Here is a 19,352-nt window from a genome sequence, read left to right as displayed (position 1 = left end):
GGTCTCACATTGTTGTTATTTTGTGTATTGTATTTATTCTATCGCTGTTTCTGTTTCTTTTCAGGGAGCAATACGGGTGGAACATCCCAAAGAAGTCAAGGTTTGTTTGTATTGAAGTTGTCCGTCACCACATCGCGGTTTTGATTGTGCCGAAAACCATAAATTCGGAGTGCACCTAAATATAACCCACAACCACCAAATAAGTGTTTTATTTTATTAAATACATACAGTATATAGGCCATACATGTCGATAAGCAGCAGATGTCCACATTGTAAAACGCGATACCGTCTTTTTGAGAAAATGCGGAAAAATACGGTATTTACACAGAAAGGCACATTATAAACCTTGCAATCCTACTACTTACACTAAGTGTTCCCAGCATCACTCTTTATTTCCAAGGCATGAGACATATACTTTTTTTCATTAGAGTGCAACAGCTGCCACGGACCAATCAGTAGTAATTCTACACTTGATCAAACATACTAAAGATTTGTCAGATTAAAACATGATCACTGCGTAAACATGATATTTGTGTCCACTTCACTACTGCACTACTTGCTGAATCTGCGCTCTAATTATCATAGCAACTGTAGTTCTTTTAGCCATAATTTAGCCGCGTCACTGGTTGAATCACAGGATCCAAAGTGTGTGATAAAGGTAGCAGCTTGTAATCCAACATTTATAGTATATTTAGTAATAAATTCTGCTTTGTGGTTAAATATAAGACAATCATGAAGACAATCCAATCCAAGTCAGGTTGTGTAACTTAACAAGCATAAACTCTCACATCCTTGTCCTGTACATGTGAATATGCTGACTATCATACCTTTAAAGTAATATCTTTAATAGCGAGCCATATTCCATAAACATGGGTTTATCTGTTTACATTAAACTATGTGTTTCACTCTCTATATGACATAATAAATATTATGCATACAAACTACAATAATCCCTAATTTTTAGAGCACCATACCTGTTGCAATAGACATTTGACAGGAAGCATGATCATGCAGAATTCTCAAGCTGTGAATCATTAACATGGGGCTTAAATTGTGCTGCTTGTCCGTACAGGTTTACTGAAATTTAAAGAACACATGACTTTTTGACATATTTGATAAATTAATGCAAACTGTGGAGGAGGGATGTTATTACTGCTACTGCCACCCAGTACTTGTAGTTGTGTGTTCGACTGCATGTTTGTCTGCTCAGGTTTTCCATTGAAAATGGAACTGTGTAAACTAGCAGACTAGCATGTTCATTCCTTCCTTTTTGGCTTTTTCAGGCTCTACTGTTTGAGAAGCCTAATTTTGAGGGAGCGTGTTTAGAAGTGGATGGTGACTTGTACAACTTGAGTGAGGAAGAGAGAGATGAACCAGACAGTCGATGTGAAACTAAGAAGACCACCTCTGCAGTGGGGTCCCTCAAGATACTCGGTGGTCTGTGAGTATTAGAGTTCATGGATTCTGATTTGTCTGCAATGCCTGAATATTGTTTTGTGTTTGGTAGCTGGGTTGGCTACCAAGAGGCAGACTTTGAGGGTCAACAGTACATCCTGGAGGAAGGGGAGTATCCTCACTGTAGTGACTGGGGTGGAGCTGAGGATGGTCTCCTCTCTCTGCGGCCCATTTGTACAGTAAGCTTGATTTTTGCTAATTTTTTCTGTAACGACATCACAAAAACTACATCATCTTGATTTATTCTCTTAATTCTAGTTATTTTATTCACCCTTTTTTGTGTTATCTCCCACAGGATTTCCTGTCTCCGCACATTAAATTGTTCAGTGAGCCCAACATGGATGCACTGGGCCTCAGTGTGGACCTGATGGGTCCCGTTATCAATATGGAGGAGGTCGGCCAGGGTACCAAAACCCAGTCTATCAACGTTCTGAGTGGAGTGTGAGTATCTCTTTGTTTTACGAGAGGCAAAGAACATTTCTATACATTGTCATATACACTGTGAACACAAAGCTTTCCGTCTTCCATTATACTAACTAGACCATATTGACTCTCCTTCACTTTATGGTCCACTGTCGTAGGACAGAAATCAGTTTGTGTTTAAACCTGCCATACCGTTTGAGGTGTGTGCCGCTCATCTTACAAACATGACTAAAGGTTTCTTCACTGACATGAGAGAATACCTGACACACCTTGATGGTTCACACAAACGTCCCCTGAGGATGCAGGTGAAAATAAGATAGTGTAACTGATCTCCCCATGACATTATCTCCTGTAGATGAGAATAGGTTTCTACTCCTGAGGCTGAATATTGTTGATACCAATGGGAAAGGAAATCCCGATATTGCAGATACCCAAGCCATCTACTGTCAACATCACACTTTTTTTATTGACATTTTTCTAATTTCTTTAAACAAAGTGATCTGTTTCTTTGGCTGAGTGTAATTTAGCTTATTATTTCTTCATCATTCTAAGGTGGCGTACACATTTATTTTATTGTATGAATACATATGCGTAAATATGTTAAATAAATATGCTATGATGTTTTGTTGTTGAATGCAGCCTGATATTAGTCAAAATTGGGGCGTTGAGGCGGCATGGCTCAGGTGGTGTAGTGATCGTCTCCCATGTCGAAGTATCCTTGGGCAAGATACTGAACCCCCAGTTGCTCCTGACAAGTGAAAGACAATTTATATTGGGTAATACGTGTGTAAAGGTGACTATAGGGGTGTTATTTCATGTCTGGAGAGCTCTAATAATGTTAAAACCTTATTTAATTTAGAAACCAGGAATCCAACTTCTCAGAAAGTCACTTCGGGTCGGCTCTAGAACTGCGATAAACAAGGGATCACTGTATTTCTTTTTTACGAGAGTGAGGGTTTTCTTCATAATGCTACTAATTGTGAACCTTCCTCTGTGGCAGTTGGGTGGCATTTCAAAATCCTGGATTCAGCGGTGAGCTCTACATCCTGGAGAGAGGCCTGTATACATGTCCAGAAGACTGGGACGCCAAGACCTTCCAAATTGCATCCATCCAACCAATCCTCAATGTTAGATCAACTCCTGGACAGATTTAGTTGTTCAGAATCCTACAGTCATTGTAATCATTTCTCCTCTTGTCTTGTTTTACAGGACACAGGGATAGAGTCAAAGTTCAAGGTATGCAGACTTCTCCTGACCTTTACAGCATCAGAAAATATGAAATTCATATCGAAAGTTGCAGCTATAGCAGCTTTTATTCTTTCTACACTATTTCGGAGTCTGTGGGAATTTTTCCCCATTCATCAAGAAGAACCTTTGTGAGGTCACACGTCCCTTACGGCGCACAATGTTCTACTGTATTCTTAATTCTACAGTTGCTTTTGTGTACTGTGATGAATGCTAGAGCAGAAAAGGGCCTCACCCGAATTGTCCCCATAATGCTGAGAATTATCCAAAATGTCTTCATGTATGTTTCATCCACCGGGGTGTGTGAGCATCGTACAAGGCTCAAATCAGTGTGGTCCACATGCATAGGAAGTAACCACCCCCCTAAATTGTGTGCTGTATTGCTGTCCAGGTGAAGCTGTTTTCTGAGCCCAACTTCCAGGGGAAGCTGGTGGTCCTGGAGGACAGTATGGCTACACTTGATGCGGACTTTGTGACCAGGTCCTGTAAAGTCTTGGCTGGCAGGTACTGTAGCAACAGATCTTAATAATTTTAATACAGTCTGTATTAAACACGAAAATCACGACTTATAAAGACAAAACACCTGCCAGAGAACCAGTTACTGCTTAGTGTGCCACGGAAGATTACACTATGTGCTAAACATTCAATCGCTTGACTGTTGGAACCGTCATTAAGCATAAAGATGGTATTGACCAGGTAAATCCCCAGACAAAATGAACATATAGTATCTGAAGTAGTACCAGTATTACTCCAGTAGAGACTGGAGTCAAACACCAGTTGACAAACAGACCACCTTTACTTGCATTCATTCATTCATTTATTTTCTACATCGTTTGTCCTCTTCAAGGTCACAGGTGAACTGGGGCATACCCCGGCGGACTTTGGAACGAACTGGTTGCCAGTCACATGACACATAGAGACAAACAACCATACATAATCACATTCTCCATTTAACCAAACATATGTATTTTTGGGATATGGGAGGACGTTTGAGTACGTAAAGAAACCCACACACTCACCCCACACAAGGATGGCCCGACAGGGATTCACACCTTAAAAACCTTCAATTCAGTACAATTAATTGCAAGTGTAACCATAATATTGTATCTTCCTTATTGTAATGTTGTTGAGCATAAACTAAACTCTTACCTTCATTACAATAATGCACCTTTGTCTCACTCTGTCAGCTGGATTGCATATGAAGGAGAAAACTTCACTGACAACATGTACTTGCTTGAGGAAGGAGAATACCCCGACACTGAGTTCATGGGCTTCCTGTCCTCAGACATGAGGGTCCGCTCCATGCAGACCACCGGGCATGTGAGTACTGCGTGTGTTTGCATGCACGTGTGTTGAAGGATTGTGTCATCCTTCATGTGAGTAATGAAGCTCTGTTGTTTAGGAGTTGTCCATGCCCTCCATTCTGCTGTTCAGCAAGTTAGGTTGTAGAGGGCGGAGGGCGGTGCTGACGAATGGGGCCGTGAACCTGCACCAGGCAGGCTTGGAGGCTCACATACGCTCCCTGGTGGTGGAAGGAGGAAAGTACGTACTCAACTAGTTCTTTATGTACGTATATTGTATGTACTGGAAGGTTGTTTTCAATTGTATGGATTAGGATTGCTTGTTTACTGGTATATACATTAACTGACAAATATGAGGATCTGAAATCTGTTGCAAAGGTGAGAAACAGTAAAGGAGAGCATTCCAAAGGATTTTTAATGTTCCTGATCCTGCTAAGGTTCTGACAGGGCCCCATGACATTCTGTTAAATGGTGCGAGCTGAGCTTAAGCATGGCAGCATCTGCCTTGGCTTATTAAAAGTAATAATTGTGCTGAATATGTGAGGAACTATTAATGGGGGAGCCCAGCTAAATAAAAAGTTGTCACTATTCGCACATAGTCCAGTATCTTAAGCTAGTATATATATCTTACAGGTGGGTTTTGTATGAAGGCAGCAACTACCGCGGTCGACAGCTTCTGCTCCAGCCAGGACAAGTGGTTGACTGGTGCAAGTTCAGCGGGTGGAAAGGAATCGGATCACTGCGTCCTTTATTGCAGGTATGAAAGCAGGCAGTGCTCTCTGGATGAAAATAATTTGAATTTTTTTTTTTTAAATGTTGCTGATGCTTCTGACCAACAGAAACAGATTTGTATCCGCTTACGGAATAAGGAGACGGGATGTGTGATGTCATTGATGGGGGCTCTGGAAGATATCCAGCTGATGAGGGTGCATGCTGTGGAGGACACGGATGGTGTGGAGCAAATCTGGCTTTATCGTGATGGACAGCTTACCTGCAAGGTGCATATCTACAGTATACACTATGATATACATTCATATATTAGACAACGACTAGCAATGCTGTTAAAGCTCAAGACCTTCGACTTAGCAGATTTCCATAAAGACAAATTCTAATGCCAAATCAAATTCAAGCACTTTTCAAGCTTTTCCAGTGCCACTGGTTGATTCAGTCCAGTACTTGCTATTGAAAGAGAATAGGTCTTCATACTTTCAAGTTGCACAAGCAAAATTAATGTATCTCATTAAAGTCATGTATTTTGCAATCAACCAGAACAATGGATGTGATGACTAAGCTACAGGTTTATGCATGTTTAATATTTTTGTTAATGACAGTATTTAGTCAGATTTGTTGCAAACTAGTGATCATTTCAAGCACTACAACAAAAATCCCACAATTATTCAATATTTGAAAGTGTATTGGAAAAGCATTTTCTTTTTAAACTTCATTGTGTTAGCAGGAAATAGCATTAGAGTTATTTTAGTCTTTCCCTTTTCAGCCGGATGTCTTTTGTACTGATGCAACGGGTGTCCCAGAAATGGTTAAACCCACAAAACAGATGTTGGCCATATTTTTCATACTTGTGTACAGTAATCTAGTTTGCCTCAATGTAGTTGAGGAATCAGATCGTCAATAACTTACCTCAGTGCACTACTTCCTATTTACTTCCAGCTGGCAGAGGACTGTTGCCTGGAGACCACAGGCAACGTGGTGATGGCAGGCAGTCGACTGTGTGTGTCACCGGAGAGAGGCAAAGACAACCAGCTGTGGAACATCACCTCAGATGGTCTAGTACGCAGCCACTTTCAACCGGACCTGGTCTTAGAGGTCAAAGGTCAGACTTCATTGTCTTTATGTACCATTTTCACATGGATTTGGATCGCTTTTCTTTGCATCATTATTTTCCCTACAGATAGTTGCACACTCCATGACCTTCTATGGCATATTTTCATTACATTCTTTACATACTAAAGTTATGGTGTGTGTCACAGGAGGTCATCAGTACGACAAGAACCAAGTGATCCTCAACACGTTTGAGGAGGGAAAAACAAACCAAAGATGGACACTGGAGATCTTGTGACATGAGCGACCCTTTTCTGGCGTGGACTCCCACCACTCAGACAGGCTCTGAGTGGAACTTTGCACAAACACTCTGCACTCTTGTAGCATTTGGACCCTTGTTAAGGAGGGTCACCGTGTTCTGGTTTTTCATTAAATGTTAACTTAATACTTCTACTTGATTGGATGCGTATTGTTTGTTTTTTTTAGTCTTATAGATATTCATTTCATACAGTATAGTGCCTTGTCAGCCCTGGTTCAATGCTGCAAACCTCCTCTCTCTACTTTATGGTACTTTTCCAATACACGGTGTTATTTCCTCATGTTGATGGGTGTGATGAAGTCTACACTCCTAAGATTTGCTATTCATGTTCCGTTTTTGACACTGTTTTGACAGTTTTAACACTCACTGTGCTTAAGGTTGTTCATTTTAAGTCATGCTCTTTTCATCTGTTGTAAATATGTCAACATAAAAGACACTACTCTTTCTATTCTGTTGTATCATTTTAGGCATGTAAAACGATGCCCAATTTCCTGCAAAGTATGCATCTTTGATTCCCTGCCAAAGCCCCAACACCCAGCCATTGGAGATGTCCAGTGCTGGTCCCAAGACGAAGAAATGAAAGGGTTCCATCAGGAAGAACATCCAGTGTAAAAACCAAGCTAACCATGCTGTGGCCACCTCAACAACAGATTAGATTAAGCTTGCTTCAGCAACTGTGGTGGGTGAAAACAGTCCTTTTTATTTATACTGGATGTTTAACAGGTGTGGCCGCACGATGAGTGAGTGGTTAGTATATTGGAGATCGGGAAGACCTAGGTTCGATTCTCTGCTTGTAGTTTGCATGTTCTCCGCTGTGCGTGGGTTTCCTCCCACATTCCAAAAACATGCTAGGTTAATTGGTGACTCCAAATTGTCCATAGGTATGAATGTGAGTGTGAATGGTTGTTTGTCTATATGTGCCCTGTGATTGGCTGGCAACCAGTCAAAGGTGTACCCCGCCTCTCGCCCAAAAGCCAACTGGGATAGGCTCCATCATACCCCTGTCACCCTAGTGAGGATTCGCGCCATAGAAAATGGATGGGAATAACAGGTGTATTTGTGCGTATAGTCACCAGGTAACACTGTATGACAATGTATTAGTATTTACTGTAGGTCAGAACCATGTCCCAACCTGGGTGAGAGTGGATGCATGGATTTGTTTCCTGATTTTTGGCGCCTCCTGGAGGCCACCGTGCCTTTAGCATTTGCCTATATAGCCTTGCCTAATGGGTCAGCTGGCTCTGGTCACCACTAATGAGTTTTGGATCAGTGGATGTTGCACTATCACCATGTATGTGAAGCTGCAATTAAAACTGTTGCTCAATGCTAATGTATAATAATCTATCATAGACTGTGTAGTGGTAAAAATACAAATTGCTGTTTTATTTTCAAGCATATATCAAGTTTAAATAGTCTTTAACACAATTTCATCAGTCAAGTCAAACACGATGAGACTTCAGTGACCTCATCCATCGTTGTTAGTGCTACACATTGTCTGTCCCGGTTTTAATTTGGACTACAGTCTTTCCTCGGGCGTGACCCTTCTCCATCTTCTCGAAGGCCTGACGAACGTGTGAGAAATTGAAGGTCTCTTCTACTACTGCGTGGATCTGACAAGGAGCCAACACAGGAAGTGTGAGTCATGCATCCATAAACTGACAAATATAATACTTGCATCCATAATAAAATATCTGGACTGTAACTACAAATTTATATGAACAACAAGCAGAGTAATCTATAATTTGTATATGTTTTATTATGCACAATATCATATGCTTGCCTCTCAGAATGGACAAATGGTACTGCCATGCCACATCTTTCTTTATGTATGTTGCAATCAAAGTGAGTGATTCATACCTGTCCTGCATCCACCATATCCCTGATTTCATCCAATGCTGGACCACTTGGTGCAAAGAATCCCCAGCGGTAGTGAACCCCCTTAACAAGGTGCTGTAACAAAGTCAAAAGTCATAAAGACTAAACTAAAATGGTACTCTTTGAGGTATTATGTGAAGAAACAAGGTTTGTAAATAGTATTAACATGTTTTTAACGTCATGTTGTGTGTAAAAAAAAAGTCTATATTAAAATACAATAGCCTTTTCCTACCTTCAGAGCCTTGCTGGTCACAGTAGCAGCCGTCTGTAACATCCCATCAGCGACCCCCAGGGTGTCAGTGTTCTGGAGAAAGGGGGTAACCAGGGTGACATACTTGGCACCACTCCAAGGCTTGAGCAGATTCAGTGCCCAGCGTTCGGTGTCGCCCCCGATATTATCCAGGACCAGGTCAAACCTTCATGATGACGAGGAGGAGGATGATGGGGATGAAGAGAGGGGTCATTTCAGAGGGGGATAATAGAATAGAGGGAAGAGCCAAATTCTCTTGAATATGTGTGCTTTCATGGGAGTCTCTCACTTTTCCAGTGCGGCAAGTGGCACCTCGACAGGTCCGTTTGTGTAGTCCACTACATGTTCTGCTCCAAGGTCCCTGACTAACCGCTCGGCATTCTGGGAGCATGTGACGGTCACATGGGCTCCCCACGCCTTCAGCATCTTAGAATGAAATACAAATATTTATGCATGATGGACCAGAGGTTAGTACACAGGCCACACAGCAAGGACACCCGAGTTCAATTCCACCCTATTTTGAGGGTTTATTTTAGATTATTTTATAGCTCAATTTGAGTTAATTTACTCCAACTTAAACTGAAATAGTATCAATCCTTTGTGCTTCGTTTTTGCTAAATCCACTGTACAGTACAGATATATACTACATCCAATAAAACGTGTACAGCCGTCCCTCGTTTGTCACAAAAGTGAAAGCCAAAAACGTACCATTTCCACACGGAATGGGAGGAGAGCTGTGTCAAGTTGGACAAGACATGGCTGACTCCATGTGTCATCAATTTAACATTACTGATGCCTAGCGACTAGAATACTACATATAACTAGTCTTATTATTTTTGATTAGTAACAGGCCATAGTCAACCACAAAACAGTGATCATTTAGTATTTAATAAATTTTGTTTTAATGCGATAGAATGAGGGAGCGAGGGAAGACTATATAGCAATCAGTAGCTTTCTTTACCTGGATGGCAAATGTTCCTACTCCCCCGGAACCTCCAAGGATCAAAATACTGTGAGGAAGAAGAAAAAGGTAAACAAAAGCCATTGTTTTTTGTTGTTGTTTATCTTTATCACTGACAATACTGAGAGAGCAAAGGTTCATAGTACTAATACACTTTTTCTACAATATCACAAAGTCACAAAGAAGTATATATATCTGTTTGGGTTCACTCACCGCTTGTTGGCACAGTTGTCTTTAGTGAGCCCTCCTGTGTTGACGAGCGCCGACCAGGCGGTGGTTGCCACGTAAGGGATGGCTGCAGCCTCTGTGTGGCTCAGTGACTTTGGCTTGAGGGACACCTGACCGTGAGGTACCAACACACACGTCTCTTATTTCAAAACACCATTACTGTTACATCGTCAACATGATCCTTACCTCGTTGGCACTCAGGACCACAAACTCAGCCAAGCTGCCCTGCTTCCATGGTGGGATGGCAGCCCACACCTAAATACAGGTACATGGTTTTCATTGGACAGCAACAACTGGAAGATGTGTTTACCAATTCCAGTGAATCAATCTGATTCATCTTGTAGATTAAAAAAACAATATGGCCCTGGTTCATATAGTATGTATTCCTTATCACAAACTAGGTGTCTTATCATAAACATATGACTTTGTTTATACCTCATCCCTTTCTCTAAAGTACTTTACATCCAGGCCACACTCCATGATGACCCCAGACACATCCCTACCCAGGATGAGGGGAAACTCCGTGCCCGCTTGATTGATGTTCAGAGGGTCTCTCTTCATAGACAGTGATGCAGCGCCATAACCACCTAGCATGGAACAGGTACTGTATTCAGTGAGGAGCATTTTTTTAATCCGACTTTTCTTGAAGGCAATTAATGAGAATACATTTATGAGAAAAATGTTGTAATATTACCTTTGCCCAAGGTCAAAAAACACACAAATCCCTCTTTTCATAGTCTCAGGTAATACCTGTTACAGAGTATTAAAATAATGTGGGATTTGGAGCTTATGTTACAGGCATTGCCCGAGACAGCTATAAAAAAGGCGGGCATGTGGACGGAAGTGACAAAACTGTTTTGCTGCCACGTTACAAATATTCATTTTTGATGCCGCTTATCCTCATTAGGATCGCAGGAGTATGCTGAAGCCTATCCCAGCTGACTTTGCCGATAGTAGGGGTAAAACCCGGACAGGTCGCCAGCCAATATTTGAATATTGAAAGCAAAAACTTGTAACTCACCTCTCATGCTAACGTCAATGGGGTTGAGTCCTGCAGCAAACACCTTGACAATAACCTCATTGGGGTAGCTGATGACTGGGAAACTGGCATTTTTGCTCAGTCGTAAGACATCATTGCCTCCATATTTATCAATCACCCATGCAGGCATGACAGTCCTGCAGCAGCTGGAGGTGCTGAAAAATCTAAAAGCCGAAGTTGAAATGTTGCGGCGAAACAACCTGCGCACTGCCATGTTTCAAGTGAGAAAATATTCATGAATGAAATATCTTTTAGAAAGTGGACGACTAAACCTGTAAATTAATCACAGTTTTTTAACACCCGACTTCTTTCTTACTGTAAACATTTTCCTTTCGCGCAAATACACCTAGAACGAAAATTAAGCTATTCGTCCTGTCAAAAAGACCTGCTCATCTAAAATCAACCACTTCCTGAAAGTTCCCGAGCGCAGACCCTCCACCAATCGTTACCAAGATTGCTCAATCATGAGCCAATGGAACAAAGCGTTGTTGCATTGCAGGAATTTTCAAACAAACATGGCAGCCCGCTGGTGCCGCACGTCGTATGAAGGTTGTTGATTTGACACTATGTCCCTTCAAGTATCGAAAATATGCTCAACCTCACTTTACGAGAGGTAAGTGCTTTATTTTTAATGTTGTTTATCATTTATGAATTACATTTTATGATTACGATATATGTTAGTTATACAACGTGTGTACTGGATTTGTATGTACTTTGTCACAAACTATGATTCAAAATATTTACTTTCTGCCTCATGGGCCAGTTACAATTACAGTATAACTTTACCACAATGATAGTTCACTTTATTTTCTAGGTTTCCGTTGCACTCAGAGAGGGAAAGATTTCTCCAATTGAGCTGTGTAGGAAGTGCCTGAATCGGATCAAGCAAACAGAACATCTAAATGCTTACATCACGGTTACCGAGGAACAGGCACTGAAGCAGGCCCAAGAAGCGGAGACCAGACTCCAGCAAGGTGAATGAAGTATCTGTGTATCATATTGTACCAAGTTCCTTTGTAAACCATAAATGAAACAGTAATCAAAAATGCAATTTATCATTGTCAGTTTAACATGTTCAACAATACCAGGCATGCCAGAGCATGTTGTTTTATGTCTGGTTTCGCTTCTATGGTGATGACTTTCCTTTTTTTTTTGACACTGGGTCAAAAGGTGGAGAAGGCAGCGTGGGGGAAACATTGACCGTCTGTGTATTTTTCAGCCCCACATATGCAAATATTGTATTTACCAAAGCAAGTATTTAAGTAATTAATGGCGGTGTGTTGTTAACCGAGGTCTGTGTGCGCATTAATAACAATCATGTGGGCTGTTCTTTAGGTGCTCTAAAAGGACCTCTGGATGGAGTTCCTTTTGCAGTCAAAGACAACTTCAGCACAGAGAACATCAAGACAACATGCGCTTCAATGATGTTAAAAGGTATACAAATGCATATAATGTAGTTTATTTCATGTGTCTGATCATATAATTGTACTAAATGATCTCTATTGTTGGGATTGTTTTTGTTTCAGACTATACGCCACCGTACAATGCTACAGTGGTGCAAAAGCTTTTGGACCAAGGAGCTGTTCTTCTTGGGAAGACCAACATGGATGAGTTTGCTATGGGGTATGAGCTTTGCTGTACTCTCTATAGAACAGGGGTCTCAAACTCAATTTACCTGGGGGCCACTGGAGCTAGGGTCTGGGCCGCCTCAGGTTAAAAAAAAAATATATATATATATATATATATAATATAATATAATATAATATAATAGTCTTCAATGCTTCTGCTATACCCTCCACTTTTTCAGTGCTTTGGTTCTTTGCAAAAGCTCTGATAAAACATTAAATTATAATGAATTATTATAAATTATTATAAATAAATTTTATTTATTATTAAATTATTAAATAAATATTTAATGTTAATTTTTATTTTTCGACACAAAATAAGATGGAAAATAAATAAGCAAATCAAGAAACAAGTGAAACAAATGAACAAATTAATTTTTATTTATTATTAAATAAATGTTTAATGTTAATTTTTATTTTTCGACAAAATAAGATGGAAAAATAAATAAGCAAATCAAAAAACAAATGAAACAAATGAACAAATTAATTTTTATTTATTATTAAATTATTAAATAAATGTTTAATGTTAATTTTTATTTTTCAACACAAAATAAGATGAAAAAATAAATAAGCAAATCAAAAAACAAATTAAACTTTCATATCAAGGCGGGGGCCTCAAACTAGCGGGCCGTGAGTTTGAGACCCCTGCTATAGAAGTTTATTTTCCTTACATTGAAGCTTTTGTAGCAACCAAACGCCACAGATAGATGCTCTTATTTATTTTAGCAGTCTTTGTTTCCCAGTTCAGGCAGTACTGATGGTGTATTTGGACCAGTGAGGAACCCCTGGAGCTACGCTGCTCCCTACCATGAGCGAACAGGAGCGGTACCAGACACTGACTGGGTCATCACCGGAGGAAGTTCAGGTGGAAGCGCTGCAGCGGTGGCCTCCTTCACCAGCTATCTGTGAGGCTTTACTTGGTTCAGTCTCAAGATTAAAAGTGAATCAGAGCGATTTGTAATATGGTGTTCCTGGCAGGGCTTTAGGGTCGGACACAGGTGGTTCTACTCGTAACCCAGGAGCGCTTTGTGGGGTTGTGGCTTTGAAGCCAACCTACGGACTGCTGTCTAGACACGGCCTCATACCGCTGGTCAACTCCTTTGACGTCCCAGGCATTCTGACACGCACAGCCAGTGATGCCGCCATTGTCTTAGGTAGTTTAAGAACTGTTTTAACGCATAATATGACTTGGGTACATTAGCCAGGGTCATATCAGTACAATATGCTTTACTTTAATTAAATTTCACGATAAAATATTCATTATCAGTAGCTTTTTCTCATTGATGTGATATCTTTTTCAACATATAAAGTTACCCAATGTGGTTATGAGTTATGTATTATATATGTCACAGATTTTTTACTTTACCTTGTACAGATATCCTCCAAGGCCTCGACACACGAGACTCCACAACAGTTCCTCCTCCTCCATCGCCGACAGAACTGCTGGAAGATTTTGACGTAAAAAACCTCTGTGTTGGTATTCCAAAGGTTAGTTCAATTTTGTTATACCAACATGGAAGTCATGAAATACAAATCCAAGCGACTTTTCTCACAAAAATGTCAACCATACCCCATTTTCTGTAATATAGCAGGAGAATAATAACCAAGTCTTTAGGAATGTGAGGTTTTGGCACTTAAAACATGGCAATACTGAAGCCGGCAAAATTATTTTCATTCATTTATTATTCATTCATTTTCTACCGCTTTTTCCTCACGAGGGTAGCGGGGGTGCTGGAGCCTATCCCAGCTGTCTTCGGGCGTGAGGCGGGGTACACCCTGGACTGGTCGCCAGCCAATCACAGGGCACATATAGACAAACAACCATTCACACTCACATTCATACCTATGGACAATTTGGAGTCGCCAATTAACCTAGCATGTTTTTGGAATGTGGGAGGAAACCGGAGTACACGGAGAAAACCCACACATGCTTGGGGAGAACATGCAAACTCCACACAAACTCTGCGCGCTAACCACTAGACCACCGTGACCATTCATTTATTATTATTATTATTTATTATTATTATTGTCCCAGTCCTAGTGCCTGTGAGACCGTTTTTCTGAACAAGATATTTTGTCATGTGTTAATCTTTTGACACCCCTAATATTAATGAAACCGTGTGTTCTTCCCCTCTGGGTCCAGGAGTTCCACGCCCCGGGACTATCCGAGGAGACTGTCGCACAGTGGAGCCGTGTCGCTGACATGTTTGAGAAAGCAGGCGCACGAGTGGAGCAAGTGTCCCTCCCCCACAGCCAATATTCCATTGCGTGTTACCACGTCCTGTGCTGTGCTGAGGTAGCATCTAACATGGCCCGTTTCGATGGGCTGCAGTACGGTAAGAACCAGAACGTGGCGTATATATACACCACACACATTGAATTGCACAGGAAATCTGTATTTGGGCTTCGTATTTTATATTGCTAGCTAGATGTTTGGTTGTAATTATAATGATCATGATAGCATGCATTCCTATCCACCCTTGTTAAGGTCACCGTAGCCAAGTAGACAGCTCCACTGAGGCCATGTATGCTACCACCCGACATGAGGGCTTCAATGATGCTGTGCGAGGGAGAATATTATCTGGCAACTACTTCCTGCTCAAACAGTAAGATAACAGTAACGTTCTCTGTATTTTCTTATCCAAGAAAGATGAGGATGGGGTGTTTTACAAGCGAAAGTGCTTTTGTTGTCCTCTCAAGATGTACATTTTACATCAGGGGTCTCAAACTCGCGGCCCGCGGGCCAAATGCGGCCCGCAAGACGCTAGTTTGAGGCCCCCACCTTGATACCAAAGTTTTTAATGTTGAAATGACAGCTTAAAGCCATGTGCACACCGGACACAATTAACATGATTTTGCCCCGCCCATACTGTTACCCTACCCTGTTACCCCGCCCTGTTTTGCTTTGGATTAGCAATGAAGCTAAAGGCTTATGACGCTGGGTACAAATAAATGCAGGAAATGATTTGGAATAAAACGGAAAATACACATCAAGATAAAGCATCTCATCAAACATGTTGTTTAAGTTACGACGCTGCTCCCAGATTTATTTGCTGTTTTATTATTATTTTACTTATTTATTATTGATTGATCGATTTATTGTCTTTATTCTTAATTTGTTTTTTTTCTTATTTTGTGTATAGAAAAATAGAAATTAAGATATTTGAGAACAGTGTAATGCCTAACAAAAGTGATGTACTTGAGTGTGAATAGCATTGTATCAGCCCTGCTAATAAATGCTAAAATAGGAAAGTCTTTTCCTCTTTTCCATCACTTTCATGTCTTTTTTTGTTAATAGTCTCCACAATTCTAACCTTTTGATTCCCGCTTTCTCAGGAGCTACCAGCACTACTTTGTGAAAGCCCAGAAGGTTCGTCGGCTAATAGCGGATGATTTCAAGCGCGTGTTCAGCTCGGGTGTTGACGTGCTGCTGACACCCACCACTCTCTCTGACGCCACACGTTATTCGGACTTCATGCAAGAAGACAACCGAACACGCAGCTCGCAGGATGATGTCTTCACCACGCCGGCCAACATGGCAGGTGAGAGAAAGGAACGTTGTACGTGTATTTAATAATAGATGCAGAATAAACACTGAATCTTACTCTTCGGTCAGTAGTTTTAATCGGGACAATACCTGTCTTCACTATTAGTTTCCTCTGTTGGAATGTTGGATGTGAAATTATCTTCACTGAGACGTTTGTACTCCGTTAAATACTCTTCAAATAAACCAGTAACGGCCATTAAGATCCTAATCGCCCTTCCATGAATTGTACTTCAGCTCACTTTTTGTCCACTCTAGGTCTCCCTGCGGTTTCTGTGCCAACTTCCTTATCCAAACGAGGCCTTCCCATTGGTTTACAGCTCATAGGCCCCGCCTTCCAAGACAAGAAGCTACTATATGTCACCCAGTGGATCGAACAGAGGGTTGGGTTTCCCTTCATCAGTGACTTTGAGGAATCCAACAGGCAGGATTTGAGTTTCACTTTTAACCTTGCAGGAGGACAGAGATGAATAGATGGTCCAAATAGAAAAAAACTGTTGTGTTATGAAGTTGAAATTAAGTATAAAAAGAAAGCTTTACAAGTACTAGGGGGCAGGGGTGAAAGATGAGCCAGCCACTGAAATTTGAGCTCAACATGTGTGTCTGTCTGGGAGCTGAGATGGTAGAAAATCATAGACAAAGCCATCAGAAACTTTTATTGTATGTACAGTGAAGAAAATAAGTATTTGAACACCCTGCTATTTTGCTATTTCTCCCACTTAGAAATCATGGAGGGGTCTGAAATTTTCATCGTAGGTGCATGTCCACTGTGAGAGAGATAAACTAAAAAGAAAAATCCAGAAATCACAATGCATGATTTTTTAACAATTTATTTGTGTGATACAGCTGCAAATAAGTATTTGAACACCTGTGTATCATCTAGAATTCTGACCCTGAAAGACCTGTTAGTCTGCCCATTAGAAGTCCACCTGCACTCCATGTATCATCCTGAATCAGATGCACCTGTTTGAGGTCGTTAGCTGCATAAAGACACCTGTCCACCCCATACAATCAGTAAGACTTTAACTTGTAACATGGCGAAGACCAAAGAGCTGTCCAAAGACACCAGAGACAAAATTGTACACCTCCACAAGGCTGGAAAGGGCTACGGAGCAATTACCAAGCAGCTTGGTGAAAAAAGGTCCACTGTTGGAGCTATCATTAGAAAATGGAAGAAGCTAAACATGACGGTCAATCTCAATCGGAGTGGAGCCCCATGCAAGATATCACCTCGTGGGGTCTCAATGATTCTAAGAAAGGTGAGGAATCAGCCCAGAACTACACGACAGGACTTGGTCAATGACCTGAAAAGAGCTGGGACCACCGTTTCCAAGGTTACTGTAGGTAATACACTAAGACGTCATGATGTGAAATCATGCATGGCACGAAAGGTTCCCCTGCTTAAACCAGCACATGTCAAGGCCCGTCTTAAGTTTGCATATGACCATTTGGATGATACAGAGGAGTCATGGGAGAAAGTTTTATGGTCAGATGAGACCAAAATAGAACTTTTTGGTCATAATTCCAATAAGCGTGTTTGGAGGAAGAAGAATGAAGAGTACAATCCGAAGAACACCATCCCTACTGTGAAGCATGGGGGTGGTAGCATCATACTTTGGGGGTGTTTTTCTGCACATGGGACAGGACGAGTGCACTGCATTAAAGAGAGGATGACTGGGGCCGTGTATTGTGAGATTTTGGGGAACAACCTCCTTCCCTCTGTCAGAGCATTGAAGATGGGTCGTGGCTGGGTCTTCCAACACGACAACGACCCGAAGCACACAGCCAGGAAAACCAAGGAGTGGCTCCGTAAGAAGCATATCAAGGTTCTAGCATGGCCCAGCCAGTCTCCAGACCTGAACCCAATCGAAAATCTTTGGAGGGAGCTCAAACTCCGTGTTTCTCAGCGACAGCCCAGAAACCTGACTGATCTAGAGAAGATCTGTGTGGAGGAGTGGGCCAAGATCCCTCCTGCAGTGTGTGCAAACCTGGTGAAAAACTACAGGAAACGTTTGACCTCTGTAATAGCAAACAAAGGCTACTGTACCAAATATTAACATTCATTTTCTCAGGTGTTCAAATACTTATTTGCAGCTGTATCACACAAATAAATTGTTAAAAAATCATGCATTGTGATTTCTGGATTTTTCTTTTTAGTTTATCTCTCTCACAGTGGACATGCACCTACGATGAAAATTTCAGACCCCTCCATGATTTCTAAGTGGGAGAAATAGCAAAATAGCAGGGTGTTCAAATACTTATTTTCTTCACTGTATGTATGTATGTATGTTTTCATCACAGCCTAAGAGGGGGAAAAAAAACGTAGTTCAGGGTCGCATCCTGGAGCCTATCCCAGCTGACTTTGGGCAAGAGGCGGAATACACATCGCAGGGCACATATAGACAAACAACCATTCACACTCACATTTCATACCTATGGATAATTTGGAGTTGCCCATTAACCTAGCATGCATATTTTTGGAATGTGGGAGGAACCAGGGTACCCAGAGTAGAGTAACCCCACGCACGCACAGGGAGAACATGCAAACTCATAGCTCCGTGGCCACCGTGCAGAATGTCAGGACATCATGGACTTTAACTGGCAAACACAAACGACACCATGAATCATTGTTGTTAAAGCACAAAAGTAGTACAGTACTGGCTTTTATAAAGCAGTTCTTGACAAATATAGGTATATGACCAACACAAATTAAATACACAAATACAGTATTTTTTCTGTCTTTTTGTCTTGTTTTTTTTTTTTTTTACAGTAATTCCGCCACAGAGAAGTTACCTTTTATAGGAAGTGTCAGATGAAATTCGCCCAGTCATCCAGTTAGTGAGCTGGAAAGGTGCTAAATAAAGTGTTACAACCTCGTCTCTGGTGACTCCCACTACAAATAACCCCTAACCCATTTCTCCGTGTGAAGCCATAATTGGCCTTAATATGCTTGCTGGAATAATAAGTGTATAAAACCTTTTCTCTGTGTTCAGCAGTGAAAACAAATTATATTTATTAAAAAAGAATCTCCATCATTCTCTTGGTAAAAGATCGTACTTCCAAATCCCAGCTCATTGTGGCTATAAATAACACGCTATTATCAGTCCGATTAAGTACCGATCACCCCTGTTGAGAGTAACATGAATTATGTGTGTGATGTAGCGTTTACTGTGACAAGTGAATAATGTAGAATTAAGACGGTTATTCACAAGTTTAAAAAAAGTCCCATTGTGTTGCACCTGCTCATTTGTCAGTTAGATTACAAAGCAAGAAAACAAATTACACTTACTTTCTTACGGATGCGGAAG

The 19,352-nt window shown here is 41.0% G+C and overlaps 3 protein-coding genes and 1 long non-coding RNA gene across 4 annotated transcripts in view; 3 read left to right on the top strand and 1 right to left on the bottom strand.

Moving 5' to 3' along the window:
* The window catches only part of crybg1a (crystallin beta-gamma domain containing 1a), a 31,406-nt gene extending 24,750 nt beyond the window's left edge, over positions 1-6,656 (top strand). Inside the window, exons 11-23 of the mRNA XM_078796342.1 lie at positions 65-100; positions 1,284-1,441; positions 1,508-1,634; positions 1,751-1,896; positions 2,879-3,005; positions 3,088-3,114; positions 3,515-3,627; positions 4,311-4,443; positions 4,526-4,665; positions 5,058-5,181; positions 5,264-5,422; positions 6,093-6,255; positions 6,413-6,656. Of these exons, the coding sequence (XP_078652468.1) occupies positions 65-100; positions 1,284-1,441; positions 1,508-1,634; positions 1,751-1,896; positions 2,879-3,005; positions 3,088-3,114; positions 3,515-3,627; positions 4,311-4,443; positions 4,526-4,665; positions 5,058-5,181; positions 5,264-5,422; positions 6,093-6,255; positions 6,413-6,501 (1,542 nt within the window). The 3' untranslated portion in view covers positions 6,502-6,656. The remainder of the gene's footprint in view (positions 1-64; positions 101-1,283; positions 1,442-1,507; positions 1,635-1,750; positions 1,897-2,878; positions 3,006-3,087; positions 3,115-3,514; positions 3,628-4,310; positions 4,444-4,525; positions 4,666-5,057; positions 5,182-5,263; positions 5,423-6,092; positions 6,256-6,412) is intronic.
* Positions 6,657-7,866: 1,210 nt separating this feature from the next.
* rtn4ip1 (reticulon 4 interacting protein 1) lies at positions 7,867-11,353 on the bottom strand. Its single transcript, XM_058090008.2, has 9 exons — positions 10,858-11,353; positions 10,272-10,423; positions 10,023-10,091; positions 9,822-9,946; positions 9,609-9,657; positions 8,937-9,073; positions 8,630-8,813; positions 8,380-8,472; positions 7,867-8,132 (listed from the first exon to the last, which is right to left on the bottom strand). The coding sequence occupies exons 1-9, from the start codon at positions 11,087-11,089 to the stop codon at positions 8,007-8,009; spliced, it is 1,167 nt and encodes a 388-aa protein (XP_057945991.2). The 5' UTR covers positions 11,090-11,353; the 3' UTR covers positions 7,867-8,006.
* On the top strand, positions 9,649-10,408 carry LOC144901681 (uncharacterized). The gene is made up of 3 exons (XR_013629732.1): positions 9,649-9,957; positions 10,038-10,101; positions 10,291-10,408. It is a non-coding gene; the product is annotated as an uncharacterized LOC144901681 (long non-coding RNA).
* qrsl1 (glutaminyl-tRNA amidotransferase subunit QRSL1) lies at positions 11,329-16,705 on the top strand. Its single transcript, XM_058090006.2, has 11 exons — positions 11,329-11,488; positions 11,690-11,849; positions 12,211-12,309; positions 12,402-12,498; positions 13,244-13,405; positions 13,479-13,654; positions 13,876-13,988; positions 14,644-14,836; positions 14,989-15,106; positions 15,837-16,042; positions 16,303-16,705. The coding sequence occupies exons 1-11, from the start codon at positions 11,465-11,467 to the stop codon at positions 16,512-16,514; spliced, it is 1,560 nt and encodes a 519-aa protein (XP_057945989.2). The 5' UTR covers positions 11,329-11,464; the 3' UTR covers positions 16,515-16,705.
* Positions 16,706-19,352: the final 2,647 nt, after the last annotated feature.

Source organism: Doryrhamphus excisus, linkage group LG14 (assembly GCF_037039965.1).
Source record: "Doryrhamphus excisus strain RoL-2023G ecotype Guam linkage group LG14, RoL_Dexc_Guam_v1.1, whole genome shotgun sequence".
Classification (NCBI taxonomy): domain Eukaryota; kingdom Metazoa; phylum Chordata; class Actinopteri; order Syngnathiformes; family Syngnathidae; genus Doryrhamphus; species Doryrhamphus excisus.
Note: the sequence above shows the minus strand (reverse complement) of the source record. Positions and strands in the feature narration are given on the sequence as shown.

Excerpts from the sequence above, each read along its gene's own strand:
- rtn4ip1 (XM_058090008.2), bottom strand. The coding sequence starts at position 11,089 with ATGGCAGTGCGCAGGTTGTTTCGCCGCAACATTTCAACTTCGGCTTTT. Across the intron at positions 10,424-10,857 it reads CATTGACGTTAGCATGAGAG|GTGGTTATGGCGCTGCATCA; the intron begins GTGAGTTACAAG and ends GTTCCATGCTAG. Across the intron at positions 10,092-10,271 it reads ACTTTAGAGAAAGGGATGAG|GTGTGGGCTGCCATCCCACC; the intron begins GTATAAACAAAG and ends ACCTGTATTTAG.
- qrsl1 (XM_058090006.2), top strand. The coding sequence starts at position 11,465 with ATGCTCAACCTCACTTTACGAGAG. Across the intron at positions 12,310-12,401 it reads CGCTTCAATGATGTTAAAAG|ACTATACGCCACCGTACAAT; the intron begins GTATACAAATGC and ends TTTTTGTTTCAG. Across the intron at positions 13,655-13,875 it reads TGATGCCGCCATTGTCTTAG|ATATCCTCCAAGGCCTCGAC; the intron begins GTAGTTTAAGAA and ends TACCTTGTACAG.